The sequence below is a fragment of the Chelonia mydas genome, chromosome 18 (assembly GCF_015237465.2).
Source record: "Chelonia mydas isolate rCheMyd1 chromosome 18, rCheMyd1.pri.v2, whole genome shotgun sequence".
NCBI lineage: Eukaryota > Metazoa > Chordata > Testudines > Cheloniidae > Chelonia > Chelonia mydas.
In genome coordinates, this window is record NC_051258.2 from 2,272,811 (window position 1) to 2,300,002 (window position 27,192).

Consider the following 27,192-nt stretch of genomic DNA (forward strand, 5'->3'; position numbering starts at 1 on the left):
GCCATGCTTTGTTATGCAATGACTCCAGACTACGTGCTGCTGGCCTGGCGTGGTAAAGTGTCCTACTATGGAGGACGCAATAAGGCTGCCCTCCCCAGAAATCTTTTGCAAAGGCTTTGGGAGTACATCCAAGAGAGCTTTATGGAGATATCCCTGGAGGATTTCCACTCCATCCCCAGACACATTAACAGGCTTTTCCAGTAGCTGTACTGGCCACAAATTAATAATTAAACATGCTTGTTTTTAAACCATGTATTATATTTACAAAGGTACAGTCATCCGAGGTCCCTTCTCCTCCTAGCAGGTCCGGGAGCCCACCTCGGGTGGGTTCGGGGGGTACTGGCTCCAGGTCCAGGGTGAGAAAGAGTTCCTGGCTCTCGGGAAAAACGGGTTCTCTGCTTGCTTGCTGTGTGCTATCTTCAACCTCCTCTTCCTCCTCCTCATCTTCCTTGTCCCCAAAATGTGCATCCCTGTTGCGTGATAATCCATTGACGGAGTCAAAGCACAGGGGTAGGGTAGTGGTGGCTGCACCCCCTAGAATGGCATGCAGCTCATCATAGAAGCAGCATGTCTGGAGCTCTGACCCCAGCGACTCTCCGGTTTTTTGGTAGGCTTGCCTGAGCTCCTTAAGTTTCACGCAGCACTGCTGTTATAGCCTCTGTCCTTCATGCCCTTGAAGACTTTTTCAAATGTTTGGGCATTTCATCTTTTGGAACGGAGTTCTGATAGCACGGATTCATCTCCCCATACAGTGATCAGATCCTGTACCTCCCGTTTGGTCCATGCTGGAGGTCTTTTGCAATTCCAGGACTCCATCATGGTCACCTCTGCTGATGAGATCTGCATTCACCTAGGGCTTGCCATGGTGGCCAAACAGGAAATGAGATTCAAAAGTTCACGGGCCTTTTCCTGTCTACCTGGCCAGTGCATCTGAGCTGAGAGCGCTGTCCAGAGCGGTCACAATGGAGCACCTGGGATAGCTCCCGGATGCCAATACCGTCAAATTGCGACCCCAAATTTGACCCGGCAAGGTCAATTTCAGCGCTAATCCCCTCATCCATGGAGGAGTACAGAAATCGATTTTAAGAGCCCTTTAAGTCGAAGTAAATGGCTTTGTCGTGTGGACGGGTGCAGGGTTAAATTGATCTAATACTGCTAAATTCAACCTAAACTCGTAGTGTCAGATCTGCAGTTACCCAGCATCTGCAGGGTTTGGAGTTGGGGGTCCAGTTCTGGTCTGTTTCTGGTATTTAAGCACCTGCTCAATGAGATGATTCCTGTGCTTCAAAATATTTTTCGCCTGCTGATCACAGTGAAATAGGAATCACAGCTGCAAACAGACAAGATCCACAGCTGACGTGGCTGGAGCCAGATCAAGCTCCATTTAGTGCAGCCATCCACCTTCCTTTCCTCTAGGAGCGATGCATCCTCCCCACCTTGTATTAAGTTACCTTGCTTGTTCCCCTCCATTCATCAGCCAGAACCATGTGGCCCATCCTGTTGTCCCATGAGCATATTCCCGTCAAACCCCATTAACTCAGGTCAGCTACTAAGTGAGAGCTAAAGGGCCAGATTTTCAAATGCTGCCTGCCATTTCTGCACCACTAGTCATTGTTTGTGCAGTTTAGACCATTCAGATGTTGGAGTAACAGCTTTGTGGGGCCTCAAAATGACATGACTTGTGGATGCAGAAAAGGAGGCAAGGTTGGATGGGACTGTTGCCCCATACGGAGTGCGGGCTGACTTTGAAACCAGATGGCGGTAGGTGCATGTTGGGAGAAAGGAAGGTGGGGTCAGGCATGACAGACAGTGCATGAAGCAGGCTCCCCTACTGTCATAAATATAAAGGGAAGGGTAACCACCTTTCTGTATACAGAACTATAAAATTCCTCCTGGCCAGAGGCAAAACCCTTTCACCTGTGCAGGGTTAAGAAGCTAAGATAACCTCGCTGGCACCTGACCAAAATGACCAATGAGGAGACAAGATACTTTCAAAGCTGGGGGCGGGACGACAAAGGGTCGTTCTGTCTGTCTGTGTGATGCTTTTGCTGGGAACAGATCAGGAACGCTCTTCATAACTCCTTAAGTTAGTAAGTAATCTAGCTAGAAATGCATTAGATTTCCTTTTGTTTAATGGCTGGTAAAATAGCTGTGCTGAATGGAATGTATATTCCTGTTTTTTGTGTCTTTTTGTAACTTAAGGTTTTGCCTAGAGGGATTCTCTATGTTTTGAATCTGATTATCCTGTAAGGTATTTACCATCCTGATTTTACAGAGATGATTCTTTTACTTTTTTCTTTAATTAAAATTCTTCTTTTAAGAACCTGATTGCTTTTTCATTGGTCTTAAGATCCAAGGGTTTGGGTCTGTGTTCACCGATGCAAATTGGTGAGGATTTTTATCAAGCCTTCCCCAGGAAAGCGGGTGTAGGGCTTGGGGGGATATTTTGGGGGGAAGACATCTCCAAGTGGGCTCTTTCCCTGTTCTTTGTTTAATACGCTTGGTGGTGGCAGCACAGGGTTCAAGGACAAGGCAAAGTTTGTACCTTGAGGAAGTTTTTAACCTAAGCTGGTAAGAATAAGCTTAGGGGGTCTTTCATGCAGGTCCCCACATCTGTACCCTAGAGTTCAGAGTGGGGAAGGAACCTTGACACCTATATGAGCTGAAATCACTAAAGAGCTGAAATCACTGAGTACTGTGTTAAGTAGTAGGGGGCCTGAAGATATATTGGTGAGCGGCTCACAGGACGGCTACCAGGGAGGAGCAGCTGGCAGAGCAGCTCGCAGGACGGCTACTGGAAAGGAGCAGCTGGTGGAGAGGAGCGGCTCACGGTGAAGGCTGCAGCAGAAACCCACGGAGAGGTGGGGCAGTTGGCTGTCGGAGCATGTAAGGTGCCCCTTTACTCCCCCCCACCCCATTTCCACACAGGCTGGGAGGAGGGGTTAAAACTCTGCAGATGAACTTTTGAATTCTGGACTCACTAAGGACAGAGACAGAGACTTTTGGGTTGCTGGACTTTTGGATTGTTGGACTTTTGGGACTTTGGGTGACTTTTGGGTTGCTGGACTCAAGAACCAAAGGGAAAGGACACGGCCCAGTTTGCTTGGGGTGGGTTTTTGCTCATAGTTTGCTTTATGAATCCTGTTGGTGATGTTTCCTCAACATAATGCCACATTGTTTCTCTCTGTTATTAAAAGGCTTTTGCTACAATAGACTGTGCTTGTGAGAGGGGAAGTATTGCCTCTTAGAGGCACCCGGGGGGGTGGTATATATTTGTCCCTGGTAACTGGGTCGGGGCTCGAGCCAGTTTTGCATTGTGTTATTGGAACAGAACCCTTAGATACTGAACCCAGCCCTTCTTGCTGTCAGTTCTTGCTCCAGGCTTAAATAGTAGACATAAGCCAATCGGAGGTTACAGAAGGAGCTGCCGGTCAGCTCTACTGTGGGCAAGACGGCCTGCAGTGATTGGTCTCCCGGGCCCTATAGTGCACTGACCGCAGCTCAGCCAAGGCTGCCTGGAGGTGGGGCGGAACTGCTGCTGCCCGCCCACAGAGCCGGGTTCAAATCCTCCTGGCTACTGCTGGTAAAGAATACTAATGCCTTGTCTCCACTTAGGAGAATTCTCACCGTGAATTACCTCACTGTAACAAACACCTCTGTGCCAGTGGAAGCCAGGCTAGGCCAGGTTCCCGCAGTTTCTGTAGAGGAGGGGAGAGCTGCTTGTTCCAACACTCTGGGTCTGTGCTGAGCTCCTGCATCTACCATGTTCTCGTCTTCCCTCAGTGCTACAGGATGTCAGACTGCATCCACCAGCTGCAGGGAAACCTCAGCTGGAACAGAAACCTGCACAGAGCAACTACGAACCCTGGGAGGGAGCCCGTCACCCACATCTCTGGCAGGGCTCAAAAAAGAACTTCTCAGGCCTCTTGGTGACAGGAGAACATTTCTCCCTCAGTGGCTTCTGCATGGCAGAGCCAGGCAGCAGAGAGAGGAGAGCTGGCTGAGAATTGCGGAGGAAAGTTTTTTCACTGGGAAACGCAGCTTCATGGAAACCAAAACTTTTTGGGGCAATGTGTCAGTTTTGATTAACCTTTTCCCAGGAAGGACCTTTGGGTTGGAATCAGGGAGAGGGGCCCTAGAGTGCCTGGCTCCCAGTTATTGTTCCAGGGCCTTAAACTGCGGTTTTCCAGCTCCCAGAGGCATGCCTGAACACGGGGTGATTAGCACCCGAGTGAGGTGCTTGTGGTCTCTCTCCTACCCTCAAATAGTTCTCTTAGCTCAGCGGAGACAAGGCAGCTGGAGCGTTTCCTGGAGGTATCTAGACAAGCTCAGCCCACATCTCTGCCTGTGGCTAGACGTGTCTAGTTTGTCATGGTAAAGCGACAGAGCCTCATCTCCACTTGTGTTTACAGCAGAGACTGGTGTGGGTTAGTTATCCCACAGCAAAAACACACCACGTGCACACATGGCCCAAGGGGTTGAAAGCTGCTGGTTTCAAAGCCAACACCTCATTAACGTGGGACTCAACCAACAGACTCAGATCAGGGCCCATCTACCCAGTCTCCTGCCTCTGATCGAGCCCAGCTCAAGCTGTGGTAGAAGAAGGAGCAAACCCCCCTTTTTGGATTATTATGGGATACCTGCCCCCTAAGGGAGTTTCCTCCACACCCATCAATTCTGAGTGGGTTCAGGCCCAGTCAGAGGGTTTGATCCTTGCCAAACATTTGGGTTTGTTTTGGTTTTTGAGTTCTCCCTAACAGGGCTGTGGTGGCCCCATTAGCTGTGCGACCGGGATGTCATAGAATATCAGGGTTGGAAGTGACCTCAGGAGGTCATCTAGTCCAACCCCCTGCTCAAAGCAGGACCAATCCCCAATTTTTGGCCCAGTTTCCTAAATGGCCCCCTCAGGGATTCAACTCACAACCCTGAGTTTAGCAGGCCAATGCTCAAACCACTGAGCTATCCCTCCCACCAGCCAGCAGAGAGGGGGAGACACAAATGTGGCTGGAAAACCTGCTCTGGGGTGAATGTACCGTCCAGCACAGGAAATCACAGCCCTGTATAAGCAGAGCAGAGGGTGTCAGAGACTAGCCTCACACCCTGCAATGGACGTCCCTGTGATGCAGGAAGTGTGCTGCAGGGAGACTGGCTGGGTATGTTCCTCTGGAAGGCGCTGGCTACGGACAGCAAAGGGTGGTGTCAAAGTCAGATTCAAGGCTCACAGAATTTGTCAGACCACTTCTGCTTATTAGCAAAGTGCTTTGCCAATGCACCCAGATATGTGAGCCCCATGCAAAAGCTCAAGCTAACTTATTTATACAGATAAGCCAAAGCCAATTTAACATAAGAGACAAAAGGAAGAGAAACTGACAAATATACACACATATCTTATTTGCATACTAACGTTTACCAGTCTCCTAGCTCAGTAGGAGCTCTAAGTTAATTAGTTTGAGGACCCATTGTCTCACACTCCTTAATGTTTCTCTTCCTGACAACTATATTTCAACAAACCTTTCACGATCAATCCCCGAGCGTTGGTATGTGTGTGGGGGCAGGGTTTGGGGGTGGGACTGGGGAGGAGGAAAGGGGCAGCTGATTGTGTGATGCTGTTCTGGGTATAGGGAGAGAAGCGCTCACACTACGGTCAAGTCCTGTTGATAAAAGCCTTGTCAAGGGTTAATAACCAATGACTAGCTGTTGGAAGCAGGTCATGGCCTGGCGCAGTCTGTGTTCTAGCCAGTTAGAAGCATAGTAGCCGCAGATGTTTGGACGGCTTTGAGCCATGCTTATAAGCAACATATTGAACCATTGGACTCCATCACAATCTACAGCAATTGGTTAACCATCTATCAGCCTCTTACAGAGCCTTGGCATTGGGTGTGCCTGGAAAGGCCTCAGCAGCTCGGCATGTCCTCAGTGTGGTCAGACGCTGGGCTGAGCTAACCTCCCAGGCAGGGCGCTCTGCAGCTGGCTCTTCTCTGCCAGGAACACTTTGGCTGCGGCTCTCCTGGATCTCGCCCTGTCCTGTCAAGGCAGTTTCCTGGATGGAGCCGTGAGCCTGGCTGCAGCTGGGACCTGACCTATTCATTGCTTGGAAGACCCAGACTAAGGCCTGGCACTGGCAGATGAAGCGGATTGGGAGCCAGGGGAGGGAATGGAGCCCAGGGCCCATGTGCTCCTGGCAGCCTGACTCATGGAGGAGACACGTAGCTCCAGTTTGCACCAGCTGATATGGTGAGTGACAGTGAGCTAGCCCATGGGCCACCCCTGCACGGACCCCTAAGGCCAAGTCCTCGTCAGGGAGGGAGGGGCAGAGCTCCTGGCAAGCGGAGCGGGGACAAGAGTCACAGAAGCTGCCTGGCCAGCAAAATCCCATTAAGTTCCCAGACAACTGCCAGCCAAAGCCTCCCACTTTGCCCCAGAGAAACTTTGGTGCTGAGAGACCAGCCCTCCCCCTAATTCACACTCAACTTGTGCCTGCCACAGACAGCTCTGATGGGGGAAGCGCCCCCTTGCTGAGAGAAACCACCGCTTCAACCCAGGGTGCTGTGTTTGCCAAGCCCCAGGATGCAGGCATGTCTGGTTAAGGGCAGCCTGCCAAGAGGAATTTGGGGACCCGGGACATCATATTCGCTGGGACCCCCACCCTCTCCCATGACTTTATTTACACAAACGTTACAGATGTTTGAGCTCTGGGCCCCAGTAAAGCAGTTCCTCTTTCCCTGCCTCTCATCAGCCCTGCTTAGGGGTGTCAGCTCCTCTGCTCTTTACAACAAACATAATATGCAGGAACCACCCAGGCATGGCATGGTCCAAACCACTGTGTTCATTAATGATAAGTGGAAGGCCCAGCTACACACACTGCTGCAGCAGGGGTCTAACCACACAACACAGGCAGCACCACTAAAGAACTCACAACTATTTAAAGGGGACACTACCCAATTCTTATATGCCACCCGGGGCATGCTGGGATGGGGTGGGCAGCGGGGTGGCTGGAGTTCTGGGAGCCTGAAGGACTGCCAGGCAGTTCAAAGGCCTTTGGAAAGGGGGGGCAAACTTGTCAAATGATGCAGAAGTGTAGAGGTGAAGTTAGGCAGACTCAGCATGATTAGCTTTGCAGCTGTTAGACAATTAGATCCCTTTTAGGTGAGTTTATTGGCATGCGTGGAGGTGCTTTTACTGTTTTTAATATGCTGTCTCTGGAGTGCTCTGTACCTTCAGACTAACACAGACCTGCACAGGAAGTGCTGCATGGTGACTGATGTCTGTGGCAATCACTTTATCAGGCTCCGAAGAGGAAGCAAGCAGATCTGTGTAGGTAGAGCGTGACGATCATCAGACGTTTTCCACCTTACTTCCTTGTTCTGTTGGCCCCTGCGCCTATGCTGTGGTGGTGGTGGGCTGGCGGAGAGGTGAATGGGGGGAGCAGAGGGCAGGTGAATGACTGCATGTGCACAGCTCACACTGGAGGAGTTTACCCTCAGGTGTCATCAAGAGGCAGAGAAGTGTGCTGTTCAAAAAGGCTGTGGCTAACTGGGGAGCTATGCCATGCTGCTATTCGCCAGGATGATGCCCCCACAGCTGGTGCAGAAGTGGAAGGGCCAATTACCTACAAAAGGGGGCTGGACAGCCATCTGTCTTGGATGGCATTTAGGCCAAGTCTACACTACAGGGTTAGGTCGACATAAGTTTTGTCAACGATCATGTCACTCTACTAACAGCAGGAAAGCGTGTCCACACAATGCTCCTTGTGTTGGCTGAGCGCATCCATAGTCGTTGCTCTTGCAAAGGTTCCTACAGTGGGGGAAGAAACAAGACAGCTCTGCCAAGAAACCTTCAGCAGATGATTGCAGAATACCTACAGGAAGGTTTCCTAGAGATCACTATGGAAGATTCAAGAGACTTCCCCATATACATTAATGAACTTTGCTGCTGTGGCCCCACTGTGTAGATGAACAGGCTCTGTTGTTAATTTCTGTCCCTTATCCCTCCTCTACCACATAACAAAGTACATGAGAGCTCAACCTCCTCTCACCATCCAGTATGAAAGCAAAATGAGCACTTACCGGAGATCCCGTCCTGCTTCCTGTGCACCAGAGCTGGAGCGCTGGGACTGGCTAGACCCCTCCAGAGTGAAGAGAGGCCCTGACTCGCTGCACCACCAGATGACCCTGCTTTGTGCTCCATAGTGTGCTCCAGCTCCACTTCCTCATCCACCACTTCGTCACCAGGGTTGACTCCCCTGGCCGCTGCCTCCAGTCCCCCTGAAGTATCCATGGGGCTCATAGTGGTGGAGGGGGGTGTGACGAAGCGGGACTGTTCTTAATGTTTCCTCCGAATAGTGTGGGGGTGCCTCAGTTTCCCCTAGGCAGTTCTTAAGTATCTAGGTGGTGGGATAAGGGTGTATGATCGTTGCAGAGCCCTAGAGGGCAGGTGTGTGCAGGAGTCTGGACAGAGAGAATGGCCAACACCCTGTTTCCTGGCAACTGATGGCCTGGCCCTTCCCCCCTGCGAGGTGAGAGCTAAAGGGCTGGAGAACAAAGGAATCAGGTGCCCTCCTGGCCCGGGAAAGGGACAAAGCCCAGAGGAGGAGGGGCTGGAGGGAGTTTCAGTTTGGGGCTGGCTGGAGACATGGAGTGAAGGGCAGACCTGGTTGTCTGGCTCACTGCCCCCCAGAATGGACCCAGCTGAGCGGTCCAGTTCTCTGAACCTACAAACTCTGTTTTAGACCGTGTTCCTGTCGTCTAATAAACCTCTGTTTTACTGGCTGGCTGAGAGTCACGTCTGACTGCGGAGTTGGGGGGCAGGACCCCCTGGCTTCCCCAGAAGCCCCGCCTGAGCGGACTCACTGTGGGAAGCACACTGAGGGGCAGAGGATGCTGAATGCTCTGAGGTCAGACCCAGGAAGGTGGTAGCTGTGTGAGCTGTGTGCCCTGCAGACAGGCTGCTCACAGAAAGGAGACTTCCCCAGAGTCCTGACTGGCTTTATGGGGAGCAGTTCCAGAGCATCGCCCAGGGACTCCGTGACAACTGGTGATAGCGGTGGGATGTACTGCACCCCGTGGATGGCACTTCCTGCAGTAAGTGACTGGGGAGCAGTAAAACGAAAGGGGATTGACGAGGACCAGGTGTGCTGAAGGCTCAGAGAGGAGCGGTTTCGGGGGACGGTTAACCCCTGCGAGTGTGTGACCAGCGAGAAGGACTGTGCAGTAATGGGGTCCCCCGGGGACTGCGGTGAGCAGTCTCAGGGGAGAGGAGCCTGCGGCTTGGCCCTGGGAGAGAGAAGGACTTTTACAGTAACAGGCTTCCCCTGGGGATTGCAGTGAGCATTGCTCTAATTACGTCACAAAAAGCTCTATGCTGCTTGGGGAGGTGGTTTTATTGGCAGGAAGAGCATTTCCAGGGGTACATTTCCAGTGCTAACTTTGTCTACAAAACTTTGTTGTGTAGACAAGGCCTTAGATGCAAGAAATCCTGCATCTTGGCAGGGGGGTAGGTTAGATGACCTTTGCCGTCCCTGCTAACCCTCTGGTTCTCTGATTTTATCTATATGGGCATCCCCAAGAAATCTGCCTTGCAATGTGTGCACCAGAATAGTGCACTCTCTTTGCCTTAAGTTCTCCTTTCTTTCACCATCAGGTCAGTACAAAGTACACTGCAAAATAAATAGACTTTTGCAGTAATTGTTCTGAATCCACAGGGTGGGAGTAAAAATAGCCACAGATATCTTAGAATCAGTTTGCATTTGACATGTGTCTGTAGCCAAATTTGGGCAATTTACCCCGTAAACTGTAAAAGCAGCTAAACACTCAGACACTGACCACACTATGAGGCAGGGCACTTTTCCTTTTCCTTTTGCTTTCTGCACGTGCTGCTACAGTAAACATTCCTGCCAGATAATGCATTTGATTTTTATCCCCCAGGGTGATGCCATCTTGGGTGGAGGGGGCAGAGGGTGGCACGGCCATTGACCAGGAGGGAAGGTGGCATTAAACAGCAGGGGACGGGGTGGCACGTTTGCAGATGATTGTGGGATTTGATATTTCAGAGAAGCAAACACTCTGGAGAGTGAAAAGAACAGGAGGACTTGTGGCACCTTAGAGACTAACAAATTTATTTGAGCATGAGCTTTCGTGAGCTACAGCTCACTTCATTGGATGAATGCATCCGATGAAGTGACGAAAGCTTATGCTCCTATAAATTTGTTAGTCTCTAAGGTGCCACAAGTCCTCCTTTTCTTTTTGCGAATACAGACTAACACGGCTGCTACTCTGAAACTCTGGAGAGTAAATCCTCTAGTGAGAATGCCATTTTGAGCACTCTAGGGCCAGCTGGGCTGCGGGGGCGGGGAATCAGAGGGAGGTGATAAAAACTGAGCAGGTGAAGAGCAGCTCCCAGCTCACATCTACCCCACATGGGGGTGCCCTGATGGTGGTTTAATTTAGTGGGATTGTGATCCAGCCCCTAATCCTGCCTGGCAGAGGTGTGTGCTGTCAGACTGAATCTCCACCTGGGCTCAGGGGACTGTCTCTGCCCTGCCTTGAACGCTGAAGACCTCCTGGCAGACCAGGGCGATCTCCTGCCCAAGGTCAGTGGTTGCTGACTGCTGGAGGTGCTGTCCAGAACACACCAGGTTCAGCGGTGGTCTCGCAGCCCAGCTCTCCACGACAGGCGTAGGTATCGGGACCATTGCTGGAGGGTCTGGGGTTGTTGCTTGCTGGCGTTATCCCTTTGCTTTGCTGCAGTACTGGGCCAGGGCCCCCACGTGCTCCCTCTCCTCCAGTAGGTCTGCGAGCCACTCAGAGATCGTGGCGTCCTGGGCTGCTGCATGGGACCGCCTGGAAGCATGTATGTGACTCCAGTGTGTGAAGTCACCATGAGGTGGCGTGGCAAAGGAGTGTAGCTGGCTGCATGCCAGCAGGGTCATAACTAGGGTGGGGTGAGTGGGGCAGCTGCCCAGGGCGCAGAGCTGCCAGGGGTGAAAAAAATGGGGTGGCCTGCAGGATTGGGCCCAGCGGTATCAGGTCCCTCCCGACCCCTGCAGGATCCGGCCCAGCAGTGTCCATCCAGAGCCCACAGTGCTCAGGCCCCCGCAGGATCGCGGGCCCAGTTTCCCGGCTGGAGCAGGCTCCGCAGCACTTGGACTCTGATGGGGCAGCAGGTGAGCAGGGCGCTGAGGGCTCCTTGGCTCCTACTGAAGCTGCTACCCTCGCTGGGGATTAAAAAGGTTAAAGGGGGGGCAAAGGAGCCAAATCCCCAGTGAGGGCAGCAACTTACCTCCCACATTGGCCTTATACGAACAAGCCCTGCAGCTATAATTCTTCACCTTTAAGGGGGCATAATCACAATTTGCTTGGCAGGATTCAGCAGGAGAAATGACCAGGTAGAAGCCAAACCTAATATTGTACTGGGAAGCAAACAACAATCAAAACTCTTCTTCAAAAAATAAAATCACTGTACAAAAGGTAAAAACCAGAAATCTTACAACCTCCCCTCCCAAAATGGCTGTCGTCTCCCTCATATAAAGGGCAGAGAAAGGGCAGATTCTGCTTATACAGAGTCAGATGCTATTGTGGTAATTCAATAGCTGGATAATCCACCTCAGTGCCAAAGTCAGTCTTTGTTTATTCTTGGGGTTCCTTTTGTAATCCTTCTGCCCATCAGAGTTGGCAGCAACAAGGGCCAGGTTCAGTATCTACAGGTTTCAGAGTAACAGCCGTGTTAGTCTGTATTCGTAAAAAGAAAAGGAGGACTTGTGGCACCTTAGAGACTAACCAGTTTATTTGAGCATGAGCTTTCGTGAGCTACAGCTCACTTCATCGGATGCATAGCATATCGTGGAAACTGCAGAAGACATTATATACACACAGAGACCATGAAACAAAACTTCCTCCCACCCCACTCTCCTGCTGGTAACAGCTTATCTAAAGTGATCATCAAGTAGGGCCATTTCCAGCACAAATCCAGGTTTTCTCACCCTTTCCCCCCCCCCACACACATACAAACTCACTCTCCTGCTGGTAATAGCCCATCCCTCTTTGAAACCTCTCTTTATAATGCGCATGATAATCAAGGTGGGTCATTTCCAGCACTAATCCAGGTTTTCTCACCCCCCCCCACACACACCCCTCCAAAAACCACACACACAAACTCACTCTCCTGCTGGCAATAGCTCATCCACACTGACCACTCTCCTTACAATGTGCACAGCAATCAAGGTGGGCCATTTCCAGCATAAATCCAAGTTTAACCAGAACGTCTTGGGGGGGGTTTGTAGGAAAAAAAACAAGGGAGATAGGCTACCTTGCATAATGACTTAGCCACTCCCAGTCTCTATTCAAGCCCAAATTAATAGTATCCAATTTGCAAATGAATTCCAATTCAGCAGTTTCTCGCTGGAGTCTGGATTTGAAGTTTTTTTGCTTTAAGATAGCGACCCTCATGTCTGTGATTGCGTGACCAGAGAGATTGAAGTGTTCTCCGACTGGTTTATGAATGTTATAATTCTTAACATCTGATTTGTGTCCATTTATTCTTTTACGTAGAGACTGTCCAGTTTGACCAATGTACATGGCAGAGGGGCATTGCTGGCACATGATGGCATATATCACATTGGTGGATGTGCAGGTGAACGAGCCTCTGATAGTGTGGCTGATGTTGTTAGGCCCTGTGATGGTGTCCCCTGAATAGATATGTGGGCACAGTTGGCAACGGGCTTTGTTGCAAGGATAGGTTCCTGGGTTAGTGGTTCTGTTGTGTGGTATGTGGTTGTTGGTGAGTATTCGCTTCAGGTTGGGGGGCTGTCTGTAGGCAAGGACTGGCCTTTCTCCCAAGATTTGTGAGAGTGTTGGGTCATCCTTCAGGATAGGTTGTAGATCCTTAATAATGCGTTGGAGGGGGTTTAGTTGGGGGCTGAAGGTGACAGCTAGTGGCGTTCTGTTATTTTCTTTGTTAGGCCTGTCCTGTAGTAGGTGACTTCTGGGAACTCTTCTGGCTCTATCAATCTGTTTCTTCACTTCCGCAGGTGGGTATTGTAGTTGTAAGAATGCTTGATAGAGATCTTGTAGGTGTTTGTCTCTGTCTGAGGGGTTGGAGCAAATGCGGTTGTATCGCAGAGCTTGGCTGTAGACGATGGATCGTGTGGTGTGGTCAGGGTGAAAGCTGGAGGCATGTAGGTAGGAATAGCGGTCAGTAGGTTTCCGGTATAGGGTGGTGTTTATGTGACCATCGCTTATTAGCACTGTAGTGTCCAGGAAGTGGATCTCTTGTGTAGACTGGACCAGGCTGAGGTTGATGGTGGGATGGAAATTGTTGAAATTATGGTGGAATTCCTCAAGGGCTTCTTTTCCATGGGTCCAGATGATGAAGATGTCATCAATATAGCGCAAGTAAAGTAGGGGCGTTAGGGGACGAGAGCTGAGGAAGCGTTGTTCTAAATCAGCCATAAAAATGTTGGCATACTGTGGGGCCATGCGGGTACCCATAGCAGTGCCGCTGATCTGAAGGTATACATTGTCCCCAAATGTAAAATAGTTATGGGTAAGGACAAAGTCACAAAGTTCAGCCACCAGGTTAGCCGTGACATTATCGGGGATAGTGTTCTTGATGGCTTGTAGTCCATCTTTGTGTGGAATGTTGGTGTAGAGGGCTTCTGCATCCATAGTGGCCAGGATGGTGTTATCAGGAAGATCACCAATGGATTGTAGTTTCCTCAGGAAGTCAGTGGTGTCTCGAAGGTAGCTGGGAGTGCTGGTAGCGTAGGGCCTGAGGAGTGAGTCTACATAGCTGGACAATCCTGCTGTCAGGGTGCCAATGCCTGAGATGATGGGGCGCCCAGGATTTCCAGGTTTATGGATCTTGGGTAGTAGATAGAATATCCCAGGTCGGGGTTCCAGGGGTGTATCTGTGCGGATTTGATCTTGTGCTTTTTCAGGAAGTTTCTTGAGCAAATGCTGTAGATGCTTTTGGTAACTCTCAGTGGGATCAGAGGGTAATGGCTTGTAGAAAGTGGTGTTGGAGAGCTGCCGAGCAGCCTCTTGTTCATATTCCGACCTATTCATGATGACAACAGCACCTCCTTTGTCAGCCTTTTTGATTATGATGTCAGAGTTGTTTCTGAGGCTGTGGATGGCATTATGTTCTGCACGGCTGAGGTTATGGGGCAAGTGATGCTGCTTTTCCACAATTTCAGCCCGTGCACGTCGGCGGAAGCACTCTATGTAGAAGTCCAGTCTGCTGTTTCGACCTTCAGGAGGAGTCCACCTAGAATCCTTCTTTTTGTAATGTTGGTAGGCAGGCCTCTGTGGATCATTATGTTGTTCAGAGGTATTTTGGAAATATTCCTTGAGTCGGAGACGTCGAAAATAGGATTCTAGGTCACCACAGAACTGTATCATGTTCGAGGGGGTGGAGGGGCAGAAGGAGAGGCCCCGAGATAGGACAGCTGCTTCTGCTGGGCTGAGAGTATAGTTGGATAGGTTAACAATATTGCTGGGTGGGTTGAGGGAACCATTGCTGTGGCCCCTTTTAGGCTGTAGTAGTTTAGAAAGTTTAGTGTCCTTTTTCTTTTGTAGAGAAGCAAAGTGTGTGTTGTAAATGGCTTGTCTAGTTTTAGTAAATACCAGCCACGAGGAAGTTTGTGTGGAAGGTTGGTTTGTTCAGTATCTAGGGGTTCTGTTCCAATAACACAATGCAAGACCAGCTCAAGCCCCCACCTGGGACAAATATATACCACCCCCGCCCCCGGACACCTCCAGGAGGCAATACTTCCCCTCTCGCAGGCACAGAGTCTGAGTGTAGCAAAAGCCTTTTAATAACAGAGAGAAACAATGTGGCATTATGTTGGGGAAACACCACCAACAGGATTCATAACACAAACCATGAGCAAAAACCCACCCCAAGCAAATTGGGCCGTGTCCTTTCCCTTTGGTTCTTGAGTCCAGCAACCCAAAAGTCACCCAAAGTCCCAAAAGTCCAACAACCCAAAAGTCTCTGTCCTTGGTGAGTCCAGAGTTCAAAAGTTCATCTGCAGAGTTTTAACCCCCCAGCCTGTGTAGAAATGGGGTGCGGGAGTAAAGGGGCACCTTACATGCTCCAACAGCCAACTGCCCTGCCTCTCAGTGGGTTTCTGCTGCAGCCTTCACCACCAGCTGCTCCTCTCCAGTAGCCATCCTGCAAGCTGCTCACCAATATACCTTCAGGCTCCCTGCTACTTAACACAGTACTCAGTGATTTCAGTTCATAGTATGGGAGCCACAGTGCTGGAGCACCATTAGCCCAAAGTGAATTCAGCTCTGCAATCTGTAACTAGACTCCTAATAGAATCAAAATTAGCTCTGCTATTACACAGTGGAAAAAGGAGAAGGCGCATTTAGGACCCTCAGAAGGGACCCATACCACAAAGTACAAATACCTACCTCTAACCCCTTCACATAGGGTTGGAACCCATGTCCCTTGCTTAGCAAGTGCTACTTAGGTGATGGTGAGTCCCTCCAGCATAACAAAAAGCCAAGTACAGTTCCATTGTCCTTGATTCACATAATCAGGATAATAGCACTTTATTTTTCCTGCCCCAATAACAAAGAAACTGAGGATCCCACAGCAGCCAAAGTGACCATCTAGGCAGGGTGGGTGTGCCTATGCAAATGAGATCAGCTCCTGAAGTTCTTTTCCACAACCTGCCACAACTCACCACCAGATGTCAGGGTAGAGCTCATCCTGACTCTGCTTACACTTTTATTCTCCAACATGTCATTGAGAGAGGCAGCTGTCTATGCCGGCCACAATCTCACTGCGGGGTGATGGGGAAAAACCGGTTGCCTGCCTTTCGTAACTGTTGTTCTTCGAGATGTGTTGCTCATGATGTCCATTCTGTTCTAGGTGTGTGCAGCCATTTGTGCAGCCATCAGAGATTTTTGCCTTAGGGGTATCCGTAGGGTCAGCTGTGGCGCCCCCTTGAGTGCCGTGCTCATGTGTCGGTATATCAGGCACCCCCGACCCTACACCCTCTCAGTTCCTTCTTGCCAGCAACTCCGACAAAGGGGCAGGAGGACAGGTAATGGAATGGATATGAGCAACACATCTCGAAGTACAACAGTTACGAAAGGTGGATAACCGTTTTTTCTTCTTCAAGTGCTTGCTCATGTCATACCATTCTAGGTGACTCACAAGCAGTATCCTTGGAGGTGGGCTCAGAGTTCACAGCCTAGTGGCTTGCAGTACTGCTCTACTGAAGCCAGCATCGTCCCAGGCCTGCTGGGTAAGCGCGTAATGAGACATGAATATGTGGACAGAGGACCAGGTGGCCGCCCTGCAGATGTCCTGGGTAAGCACTTGGGCTAGGAAAGCTGCTGACCAAGCTTGTGCCCTGGTTGAGTGGGTGATTACAATCGCTGGAGGTAGCACCTTTGCCTGGTAGTAGCAGCAGCGAATGAAAGCTGTGATCCAAGAAGAAAGTCTTTGAGTGGACACCGGACAAACTTTTCATCCTGTCAGCCCCTGCGACAAACAGCTGTGTTGATTTGTGGAATGGCTTAGTCCGTTCAATGTAGAAGGCTAGCATCCTCCTGACAGCTACAGAATGCAGCTGACGCTCCTCTTCCAACTTATGTGGCTTTGGCAAAAAGATGGGCAGATCTATGTCCTGGCTCTTATGAAACGGGGAGACCACCTTAAGCAGGAAGGCCGGGTTTGGATGCAGTTGGACCTTGTCCTTGTAAAAGACTGTAGAGGGTGGTTCTGAGGTAAGTGCCCTAATCTCAGAGACCCTGCAGGCTGAAGTTATTGCGACCAAGAACACAACCTTCCAAGAAAGGAGGAGGAGAGAACAGGAAGGCAGAGGCTCGAAGGGGGGTGCCATGAGCCGGGATAACAGAAGATTTAGGTCCCACGGAGGGACTGTGTCCCGGAGATGTGGGTAGAGGTGCTTGAGGCCCTTGAGGAACCTGGCACTCATGTCGTGGGCGAAAACCAACCTGCCCTCTAGTGGCAGTTGGAAAGCCGAAATAGCAGCCAGATGGACCTTAATGGATGACAGGGACAGGTCTTGGAGCTTGCAGTGCAGAAGGCAGCCCAGGATTAACTGCAGCGAAGCCCGCTTGGGCCGAATGCCTTTATTTGAGGACCAGTACGTAAACCACCTCCACTTGGCCGTGTGGGTCACTCTAGTGGTATAGCCTGAAGAAATTGTCGAGCACGCAATGGTCCAAGGTCAGCTGAGACCAGGCCGACCGGAAAGGGCATAGACAGTCAAGGAAAAAGCAGAGGGGTGGATCCTGGGGAGTGGCTGAAGCGTCATCCTCAGGCGCATCCTCAAAATGCCCATTTCTGGCTGCCCTGGTCTCTAGAGGGGCCAGGCTGGGCAGAGGAGTGGGATGACGAAGGGTGCCGTCACTTAAACCCCTTGTCTTTCTCCTTCTTTCTCTAGGAGCTGGACCGGGTGGGACCCCACGACCTTTACGGAGGCGGAGGAGGTGGGGGATGGAATGGCTTTCTAGCCTGCTGAGGGGTGTGCAGGCCCAAGGACCAGAGGGTGGCATGGGAGTCTTTAAGGCTGTGGAGCCATGTGTCAATTGCTCCAAGAAGAGCCCTGCTTCCTCAAATGGGAGGTCTGGAAGGACAGTCTGCATCTCCTGGGACAGTCCGGAGGACTGCAACCAAGAGCTGTGCCTCGTGACTATCGTGGAAGCGACCACCCTGGGAACCAAGTCCGTAGCATCCCAGGCCATCTGGAGGGCACCTCTCGCCACCACTTCGCCCTCGTCCACCAAGGTGGTGAACTGCTGGGCTCGGTCCTGTGGAAGGCCCTCTTTGAACTTGCTGATGGAGATCCACAAGTTGACGTTGTACCTGTCTAGCAGGGCCTGATGGCGAGATGCCCGGAATTGCAGACTGGCCATTGAATACATTTTCCAGCCAAACAAGTCCAGCCTCTTGGTATCTTTATTTTTGGGTGTACCACTGGCCTGGCCCTGCCTGGCCCTTTCATTGATAGCAGACACTGCCAGGAACCCTGCAGGAGGGTGGGTGTACAGATATTCAAATCCCTTTGCAGTATTTATTTTTAATAATAATATTTATTTTCCACTTTCTTGGTAGGCGGAATGGAAGCGGAGGTCTTGCACACAGATGTGGCAATTTTCAGGACCCCTGGGTGGACAGGCAACGCAACCTGGGCCGGGGTGGAGGAGGGGATGATGCTGAAGATGTCGTCAGACTCTTCCACTAGCTCCTCGACCTCCAAGTTCAGGTTGGCAGCCACCCTTCTGAGCCGGGCCTGGTGCTCCTTGAAATCATCGGGGGGCTGCTTGCTTGCAAGGGGCCCATCACCGCCTCATCCAGAGACGATGAAGATGACTGCACAGCAGAGGGAGGGGCGGCGTCCCCATGCCTGTCTGGGGATGGGTTCTTGGGCATTGGGCCAGCTGCGCCACTCCCACAGGCCCCGATGCCCAAGGCTGGGCCGAAGGCAGTTTTTCCGATGTGGCCTGAGAAGAACAGTGGGAGTTTGGGACCAGCACCCCATGGGCTCCAGTATTGATAATGGGTGGGCCACTGCCCCTGCTGCCATGCCGCCACCACCAGGGCCATGCCAGTCTTGTGGGCTGTCAGTGATTCGCCACTCCTAGGTGAGGGGCTGAACTCTCCCTCTGAGTCAGACGACTGCCCTTCTAGTGACCAGGGCGGAGCCGTAGATGCCTAAGTCTGTCACCTGACTCTTGTCGGCAACCGGTAAGGAAAGGGTGAGGAATGGTTGTTACAAGGAGGAGGGAGAAAAATTGTTTTTCTTAACCTCTGAGGACAGGACAAGAAGCAATGGGCTTAAATTTCAGCAAGGGAGGTTTAGGTTGGACATTAGGAAAAACTTCCTAACTTCAAGAGTGGTTAAGCACTGGATTAAATTGCCTAGGGAGGTTGTGGAATCTCCATCATTGGGGATTTTTAAGAGCAGACAAACACCTGTCAGGGATGGTTTAGATAATACTTAGTCCTGCCTTGAGTGCAGTGGACTGGACTAGATGACCTCTCGAGGTCCCTTCCAGTCTTATGATTCTACGGTGCCTGCCCGAAGAGCGGCACCAGGGAGTTGGAGATGGCTGCCATGACCAGGAACAATTCCGCAACGAGGGGGACCAAAACCGGGGGACCTGCCTAGGTGATGGGGATCTGCGCCATGGCGATCTCTGGCAGGAGGCCCAGCAGTACCGCAGGTACGGGGATCGGCGTTGTGACTCAGGCATCCTGTGCTTCGCAGGTGGCGACCTTGGTGTTAGGGACCTGGGTCTTTTACCGAAGACTGAGGCTGAGGTGCCAGGGTCCTAGATCATGGTGATGGGAATCGATGCCTGCGCTCCAGGGACTGGTGACGCTGTGGTGCTTTAGAAGGAGGTCCCATAACCAGTTTGCCCTTAGAGGTCTGGGCCTTAACCGGGTTCATCGCCTGGCTTGATGTCCACGTTGCCGACCAGCCTACTTGGTCCATGGTTGCCAGGGCCACCTCAGTACAGGTGTACCTACAAGGGGCCGTGATCCCCTGCCACTCTCGGGTGTCAGAAGTGGATCCCTGGCTGGGCTAGGGGATCCGTGTAGCTCCAGGGCAGGCATTTGGTCTAACACCTTTCCTTTGCCTGTAGCCCCTTTGTCCTATAGTGCCGATGGGCTCTTGGGCTTCAGCTGCTTCTTGGGCACTGGTGAGAGGGAATGGTGCCAGGCAGGTTCTGGTGCCGGCGGTGCACTGTGTGCTGACACCAAAGTATTGGGCATGGAGTCTGACCGGGAGGGCTCCTAGGTAGGATAAAGTGCAGCCTCCATGAGAAGGTCCCTCAAGTGGAGATCTTGCTCCTTCTGAGTTCCAGGGCGAACGTTTTGGCAGATCCTGCACTTGTCTTTTCTGTGGGATTCCCCCAGACGCTTCAAACAGCTCTCGTGGGTGTCACTAATGGGCATTGGCCAGGTACATGATGAACATGGCTTAAAGCCTGGGGAACAGGGCATGGCCTGCTCCTCAGCAAAGTCCCAGTCGGGATTCTAACTGTTGTGACAAAGCTCTGTCCTTGCCTCCATGGGTCCCGCGTTTCCTGGTGGATTTTGCTAGCCTCAGAGGCTCACTGTGACCTTCCATGTAACCCTTCTCTCTCTAGAAACAAGGGTCACAGTCTACTGAGCCATTTTCATCATAAGCCAGCGAGGGAGGTGAGAAGTTATCCTTCCTTGCACAGTCTCTGTTGTCTCCCAGTCTCAGTGATTAATCAGGGGGCAAAGGTCGGGGGAGGGGAGCCCGGGCGCACCCTCTACTCCGGGGTCCAGCCCAGGGACCCTAATAGTATCAGCTATGGTAGCTGACCTTTTAGAAACATGACATGTACAATTCCCTGGGCTACTTCCCCCACAGCAGCCCTCACTTCCTCAAGCTCCACTTCACCCTTACCTCAGGGCCTCCTTCCTTGTGCCTGATATGGTGTGTACTACTCAGCCTCTCCAACAGCGCAACTTCCTCCCACAGCTCCTGACATGCCCCCCCCACCTGACTAACTGGGAGACTTTTAACTAGTTTCAGCCAGCCCCTGATGGCTTCAGGTGTCCCAATCAACCTAGCCTTCTCCCTGCCTTCTGGAAAGTTCTTAATTGGCCCCACGTGTCTTAATTGACCTGGAGCAGCTGCCATTTCACTTATCCTGGTACCAGGGATTTGTTTAGCCTGGAGCTAATATATCTATCTCCCACTACTTTTCCATAGCCATCTGGCCTTGCCCCGTCACACTACTAAAACTATTATCTAACTACAAAGGAGATAGAACAATGGGCTGAAGGAACTGCTAATGCTCCGACCAACCCTCACGGGCAGTAAGAAGGACCTGAGAGGGTGTAGGGTCGGCGGCGCCTGATATACAGACCCATGAGCGCAGCGCTCAAGGGGGCACCACAGCCGACCTTACTGATACTGCTAAGGCAAAAATCTCTGGCAACTGTGCACCGTGGGGGCACGTACACCTAGAATGGAATCGACATGAGCTACCACTCAAAGAAGAACCACCAGTATCAATTTTTTTTATAAACAGAAATGCAATTTTATGTCTCTCTGAATGTTTCATGCTATTCAGTCATTGCTGTATCCATATTTATGTTATGATTCTTTTCAGTCCATGTTTTTTCAGTACCTATTGTGACAAAGTTCCTCCTCTACCTTCTCTACCATGTCTGGTGGGTCTTGCGCTTATTGGCGGATTTGCTCGCCTTGGAGCTTCATGGCAGCCCTTAGTTTGGCCATTTTCGTGAACCCACAGTCCAGGTCGACTCCTCCTGTGTCTGACCAGGAGCTGGGAGGCTTGGGGGGAACCCGGGCCCGCCCTCTACTCCGGGTTCCAGCCCAGGGCCCTCTGGAATGCAGCTGTCTAGAGTGCCTCCTGGAACAGCTGTGCGACAGCTACAACTCCCTGGGCTACTTCCCCATGGCCTCCTCCCAACATCTTCTTTATCCTCACCATAGGACCTTCCTCCTGGTGTCTGATAATGCTTCTACTCCTCAGTCCTCCAACAGTCCGCGTTCTCACTCTCAGCTTCTAGCGCCTCTTGCTCCCAGCTCCTTACACGCACACCACAAACTGAAGTGAGCTCCTTTTTAAACCCAGGTGCCCTGATTAGCCTGCCTTAATTGATTCTAGCAGCTTCTTGATTGGCTGCAGGTGTTCTAATCAGCCTGTCTGTCTTAATTGTCTCCAGAAGGTTCTTGATTGTTCTGGAACCTTCTCTTTTCCCTTACCCAGGGAAATGGGACCTACTTAGCCTGGGGCTAATATATCTGCCTTCTATTACTCTCCTATAGCCATCTCTGGCCCGACCCTGTCACCCTGTCGTGTCCCGTCCCCACCCCCCCCAGCTCAACACTATGGGGTTGGGCAACTTGGGACATCAGGCAGTGTACTCGTGACAAGCCATCTGCATTGCCATGGTGGCTTCCAGCCCGGTGTTGTATGGTGAATTGGAAAGGTTGTAGGGACAGGAACCATCTGGTCACCCTTGCGTTCTTCTCTTTATTTTGCTGCATCCACTGGAGGGATGCGTGGTCAGTCACAAGGGTAAACCGTCGTCCCAGAAGGTAATAACATAGTCTTTCCATAGCCCATTTCACAGCTAGGCACTCTCTTTCAACCACGGCATACTTCTGCTCTCTCAGGAGGAGTTTCCTGCTGCGGTAGAGGATTGGGTGTTCTTCATCTCTGACCACCTGCAATAGGACAGCTCCCAATCCTACTTCAGATGCATCTGTTTGTAAAATGAATTCTTTGTTGAAGTCTGGGGCTATAAGCACGGGGTTACTGCAGAGGGCTGTCCTTAGATCCATGAATGCTTTCTCTGCGGCATCTGTCCACTTCACCATGTCTGGACCCCAGGCTTTTATCAGGTCTGTCAGGGGACTCACTCTGGTAGCAAAATGGGGAATAAATCATGGGTAGTACCCCACCACACCCAGGAATGCCCAGACTTGCTTTTTCCGATTCGTCCGGGGCCAATTTTGGATAGCCTCTAGTTTGTTTAGTTGGAGCTTGACCATGCCCCTTCCTACAATGTAGCCAAGGTATTTAGCCTCAGCTAGCCCTATAGCACACTTGGCAGGGTTGGCTGTGAGGTCTTAGTGTGTCCAGAACTGCTTCCACCTTTCCTAAGTGGGCTTCCCAGTCGGGGGTGTGAATAATCACATCATCCAGGTATGCCGCTGCATAACTGATATGGGCCGTAGGAGCTTGTCCATAAGACGCTGGAAGGTGCTAGGTGCCCCATGCAGTCCAAAAGGAAGAACAGTATATTGAAACAGACCCTCCGGTGTAGAGAATGCCGTCTTTTCTTTTGCATCTTTGGCAAGGGGAATCTGCCAGTATCCCTTTGTTAGATCAAGGGTGGTCAAAAATCGGGCATTGCCCAGGCGGTCAACTAACTCATCGATACGGGGTATGAGGTGTGCATCGAATTTGGATATCTCATTCAGACGGCTAAAGTCATTACAAAACCTAGTGGTGCCATCAGATTTGGGCACCAACACAATCGGGCTTGACCACTGACTGTGGGACTCTTCGATGACTCCCAGCTCCAACATCCTTTTTACCTCTGCCTTGATCTCCTCCCTTTTTGCTGCTGGGACCTGATAGGGCCTTAAAGTTACCTTTGCCCCAGGGTCTGTGATAATGTTGTGTTATGCTTCGGTGGTCTGGCCTGGTTTGGTTGAAAACACGTCCTGGTACCGGTTGATCATCTCAGTTACCTCCTTCTTCTGGTTTGGTGTCAGATCAGTGGATATCCTGATCTGCTCCTGCATATTATTTCCCTGGATTGGGGTCTCTTGGGCCACTACACACGCCTCTCATTGGTGCCAAGGCTTTAAGAGGTTAATGTGATACATTTGTTCTTGTTTCTGGCGTCCTGGCTGCTGCACCTTGTAGGTTACTTCCTCCACAGGTTCAACCACCTCATAGGGCCCCTGCCATTGAGCCAAAAGCTTGCTTTCTGCCGTGGGTACCAACACCATCACCCGATCCCCTGGTTGGAACTGTCAGACTTTTGCCTGGTGATTGTAATGGGTTCGCTGGACCTCCTGCACCTTTTCCAAATGTTCCCGTACCATAGGGGTGACCCGGACTATCTGTTCTCACATCTGCAACACATGGTCAATTATATTTCTCCCCTCATTGGGTTCCTCTTCCCATATTTCTTTTGCAATATCTAGTATGCCACGGGGGTGGCATCCGTATAGTAATTCAAAGGGGGAAAACCCAGTTGAGGCCTGAGGTACCTCCTGGATTGCAAACATAAGGTAGGGTAGTAGGGTGTCCCAATCCTTCCTGTCTCGACTTACCACTTTCCTTATCATTGTCTTGAGGGTTCGGTTAAACCTTTCTACCAGCCCATCAGTCTGCGGATGATAGACTGAAGTTCTCAGGGTATGTATATAGAGCAGCGTACAGAGGTCCTTCATTAGCTTTGACATAAATGGGGTAGCTTGGTCTGTTAATATCTCCTTTGGTAGCCCCACTCGGGCAAAGATCCCCACCAACTCTTTAGCTATCGTTTTAGAGGCCGTGTTCCACAGGGGGACGGCTTCTGGGTAGCGAGCAGCATAATCCAGAATGACAAGTATATATTGGTGGCCCTGGGCTGTCTTCTCCAGGGGTCCCACTAGATCCATGGCTATTTGCTCAAAGGGGACCTCTATGATGGGAAGAGGTACTAAAGATGCCCTCAAGTGGGGACGGGGACTGTGCAGCTGACACTCCGGGCAGGACGCACAGTACCTCCACACTTCTTCACGTACTCCGGGCCAGAAGAATCATTGCAGGACCCGTGCCAGGGTCTTCTCTACCCCCAAATGCCCCCCAAAAAGATGACTATGGGCCAGACTTAATACGGCATTCTGGTGTTTTTGAGGTACTAGGATCTGCTGTACCTTCTGCCCCTGTATTGGTGCAACCCAGTATAAGAGATTCTTCTTCATTATAAAGTAGGGTCCTGGTTCCTGGGTTTTCCCTTCCATGGGGACCTCATCAATTTTGGTCACCTCCTTCCTAATGTTGTCATACCTTGGGTCTTCAGCCTGGTCCCGTCCAAAATTTCCTCTCCCGGGGCTAATCTGTCTGAGATCTAGGGGGCCAGTCTCTGTTGCCTCTACTGGTTCAGAGGCGTTAGGGTGTGGGTCAGACTCGGGTGCTTCTCCTTGCTGGGTGGCCTCCTTTTCAGCTTCTTGGGTCCGCCTACCTACGAGAGCGACCCTCTGGCTTTGGGCCAGTATTCGGGTTCCCAAGGCCTTAGCTGCCCTTCTTTCCCTTTTCTTCTTTCTACGCTGTCTGGGAGTGGAGAACAAATCTGGGGATATTTCAGAGAAGGTTGGGGGTTGACAGTCTACTGTGGATGCCTCACCACTTTCAGGGCTTCCCCCTTTCTCCAGTTCCCCTACTGGGAGTAAGTGTCCAAACCCTGGGAAGTCCTTCCCTATGAGCACCGGATATGGGAGTTTAGGGACTACACCTGCTGCTACCTCAGTAGTGTTCCCCTGAATCTCGATTTTTACTGGAATGGTGGGGTAATAACCAACTGTCCCATGGACGCATGTTATCCCTGTACGCTTAGCCAACAGCAGCTGACTACGCTTCACGAGCTTCCCTGAGACAAGCGTGATAGCACTCCCCGAATCAACCAGTGCTGTGGTCTCTACCCGATTTAGCTTCACTGGTCTAGTGTACATATGTGGGGTTAGTGAGACCCCCACAAGGTGGATTAGGGAGCATGGGTCCGCCCAGTTACCCAGCTTACACTGCATAGGCTCCTCGGCATTGAGACACTGTGCAGCTGTGTGTCCCCACTCCTCGCAGGCGTAACATCTGTATGGAGCCCTAGGCATTCCCCGGTCTCTTGGTTTGGGCAGTCTAACATCACGATCCTCTTCCCTTCTTTGTGGCTTCTGGTGGGCCTTCAGCCCCTCTCTTTTTCCACCTGGGCTCTCCTGGTGGCCCAGTCACCCGAGCTCTAGGGCTTGGTGCTGCTAGTTTAACCCGGGGTGCTTCTTCCTTAACTGGTCGGGTCAGCTCCCTCACCGTCCTTCACCTTTCTACCAGTGCGACAACCTCGTCGTAGGGGGATGGTTCATTCTGGCTTACCCAGGCGTGAAGGTCTGGCTGTAGTCCTCTCATGTACCAGTCGATGACCAGAACCTCTAGTATCTCCTCTGGACTCTGGGACTCAGTTCGTAACCACTTTTGTGCGAGATGGATGAGGTCATATAATTGGGACCGCGGGGTTTTGTTTTCCTGGTACCTCCACTCATGATATCGCTGGGCCCGGGCAGTCGTTACCCCAGATCTGGCCAGGATGTCTGCTTTCAGCTGTGGGTAGTCTGCTGCAGCCTCTTCAGGCAAATCATAGTAGGCCTTCTGGGCCTCCCCACACAGGAATGGAGTGAGGATGCCAGACCACTGTTCTCGGGGCCAAACCTCCCGCAGGGCTGTCCTCTCAAAGGCCAGGAGGTATGCCTCCACATCATCCTCCCGCATCATTTTCTGCAGCCACTTGCTAGCCCGCATGATCTGCATCCCCTCTTGGCCGCGGTTCAGCTCTGTAAGGGCCTTTACCTGGTTTACCAGTTCCCGCAACATAGCCCGGTCTTGAGCAGCCTGGTCCATCAGCAGGCGATTAGTCTCTTGCTGCAGCCGCAGTGCCTCCTGTTGGGCGGCTGCCTGGACACGAGTAGCCTCCTGCTGGGCAGCCATGGCTTGTATCAGTGCCCGTACTACCTCCTCCATTGTGGTGAAAAAAATAAAAATAGACCCTCTTCCCTTTTTTTTTTTTTTTCCAAACACCCTCCTTCTTTCGCCGCGCTGTGCGCACCAGATCCCACTCCTGACACTATTTGTGACAAAGTTCCTCCTCTACCTTGGTGGGTCTTGCGCTTATTGGCAGATTTGCTCGCCTTGGAGCTTCATGGCAGCCCAAAGTTTGGCCGTTTTCATGAACCCACAGTCCAGGTCAACTCCTCCTGTGTCTGACCAGGAGTTGGGAGGTTTGGGGGGAACCTGGGCCCGCCCTCTACTCCACGTTCCAGCCCAGGGCCCTCTGGAATGCAGCTGTCTAGAGTTCCTCCTGGAACAGCTGTGAGTCAGCTACAACTCCCTGGGCTACTTCCCCATGGCCTCCTCCCAACCCCTTCTTTATCCTCACCATAGGACCTTCCTCCTGGTGTCTGATAATGCTTGTACACCTCAGTCCTCCAACAGTCCATGTTCTCACTCTCAGCTTCTAGCACCTCTTGCTCCCAGCTCCTTACACGCATGCACAAACTGAAGTGAGCTCCTTTTTTTAAACCCAGGTGCCCTGATTAGCCTGCCTTAATTGAGTCTAGCAGCTTCTTGATTGGCTGCAGGTGTTCTAATCAGCTTGTCTGTCTTAATTGTCTCCAGAAGATTTCTGATTGTTCTGGAACCTTCCCTGTTACCCTACCCAGGGAAATGGGACCTACTTAACCTGGGGCTAATATATCTGCCTTCTATTACTCTCCTGTCACACTATCAATGAGTTTACTTAAAGATTGTATAGGAGGATACTATAGGGATGTTAAAGGATTGTGTGAAAATTAATGTGGCACCTACAAGAATCATACGGTAGCTTTGATTGTCTATGTACTGGGATAGCTCAGTGGTTTGAGCATTGGCCTGC

General features: G+C 51.3%; 1 protein-coding gene across 1 annotated transcript in view; it reads right to left on the reverse strand.

Moving 5' to 3' along the window:
- LOC102941601 (alpha-1,3-galactosyltransferase 2) overlaps positions 1-17,897 on the reverse strand; it is a 33,875-nt gene extending 15,978 nt beyond the window's left edge. Inside the window, 2 exon segments of the mRNA XM_027833537.3 lie at positions 16,974-17,175; positions 17,738-17,897. Coding sequence (XP_027689338.3) covers positions 16,974-17,175; positions 17,738-17,897 — 362 coding nt within the window.
- Between the last annotated feature and the right edge of the window lie 9,295 nt (positions 17,898-27,192).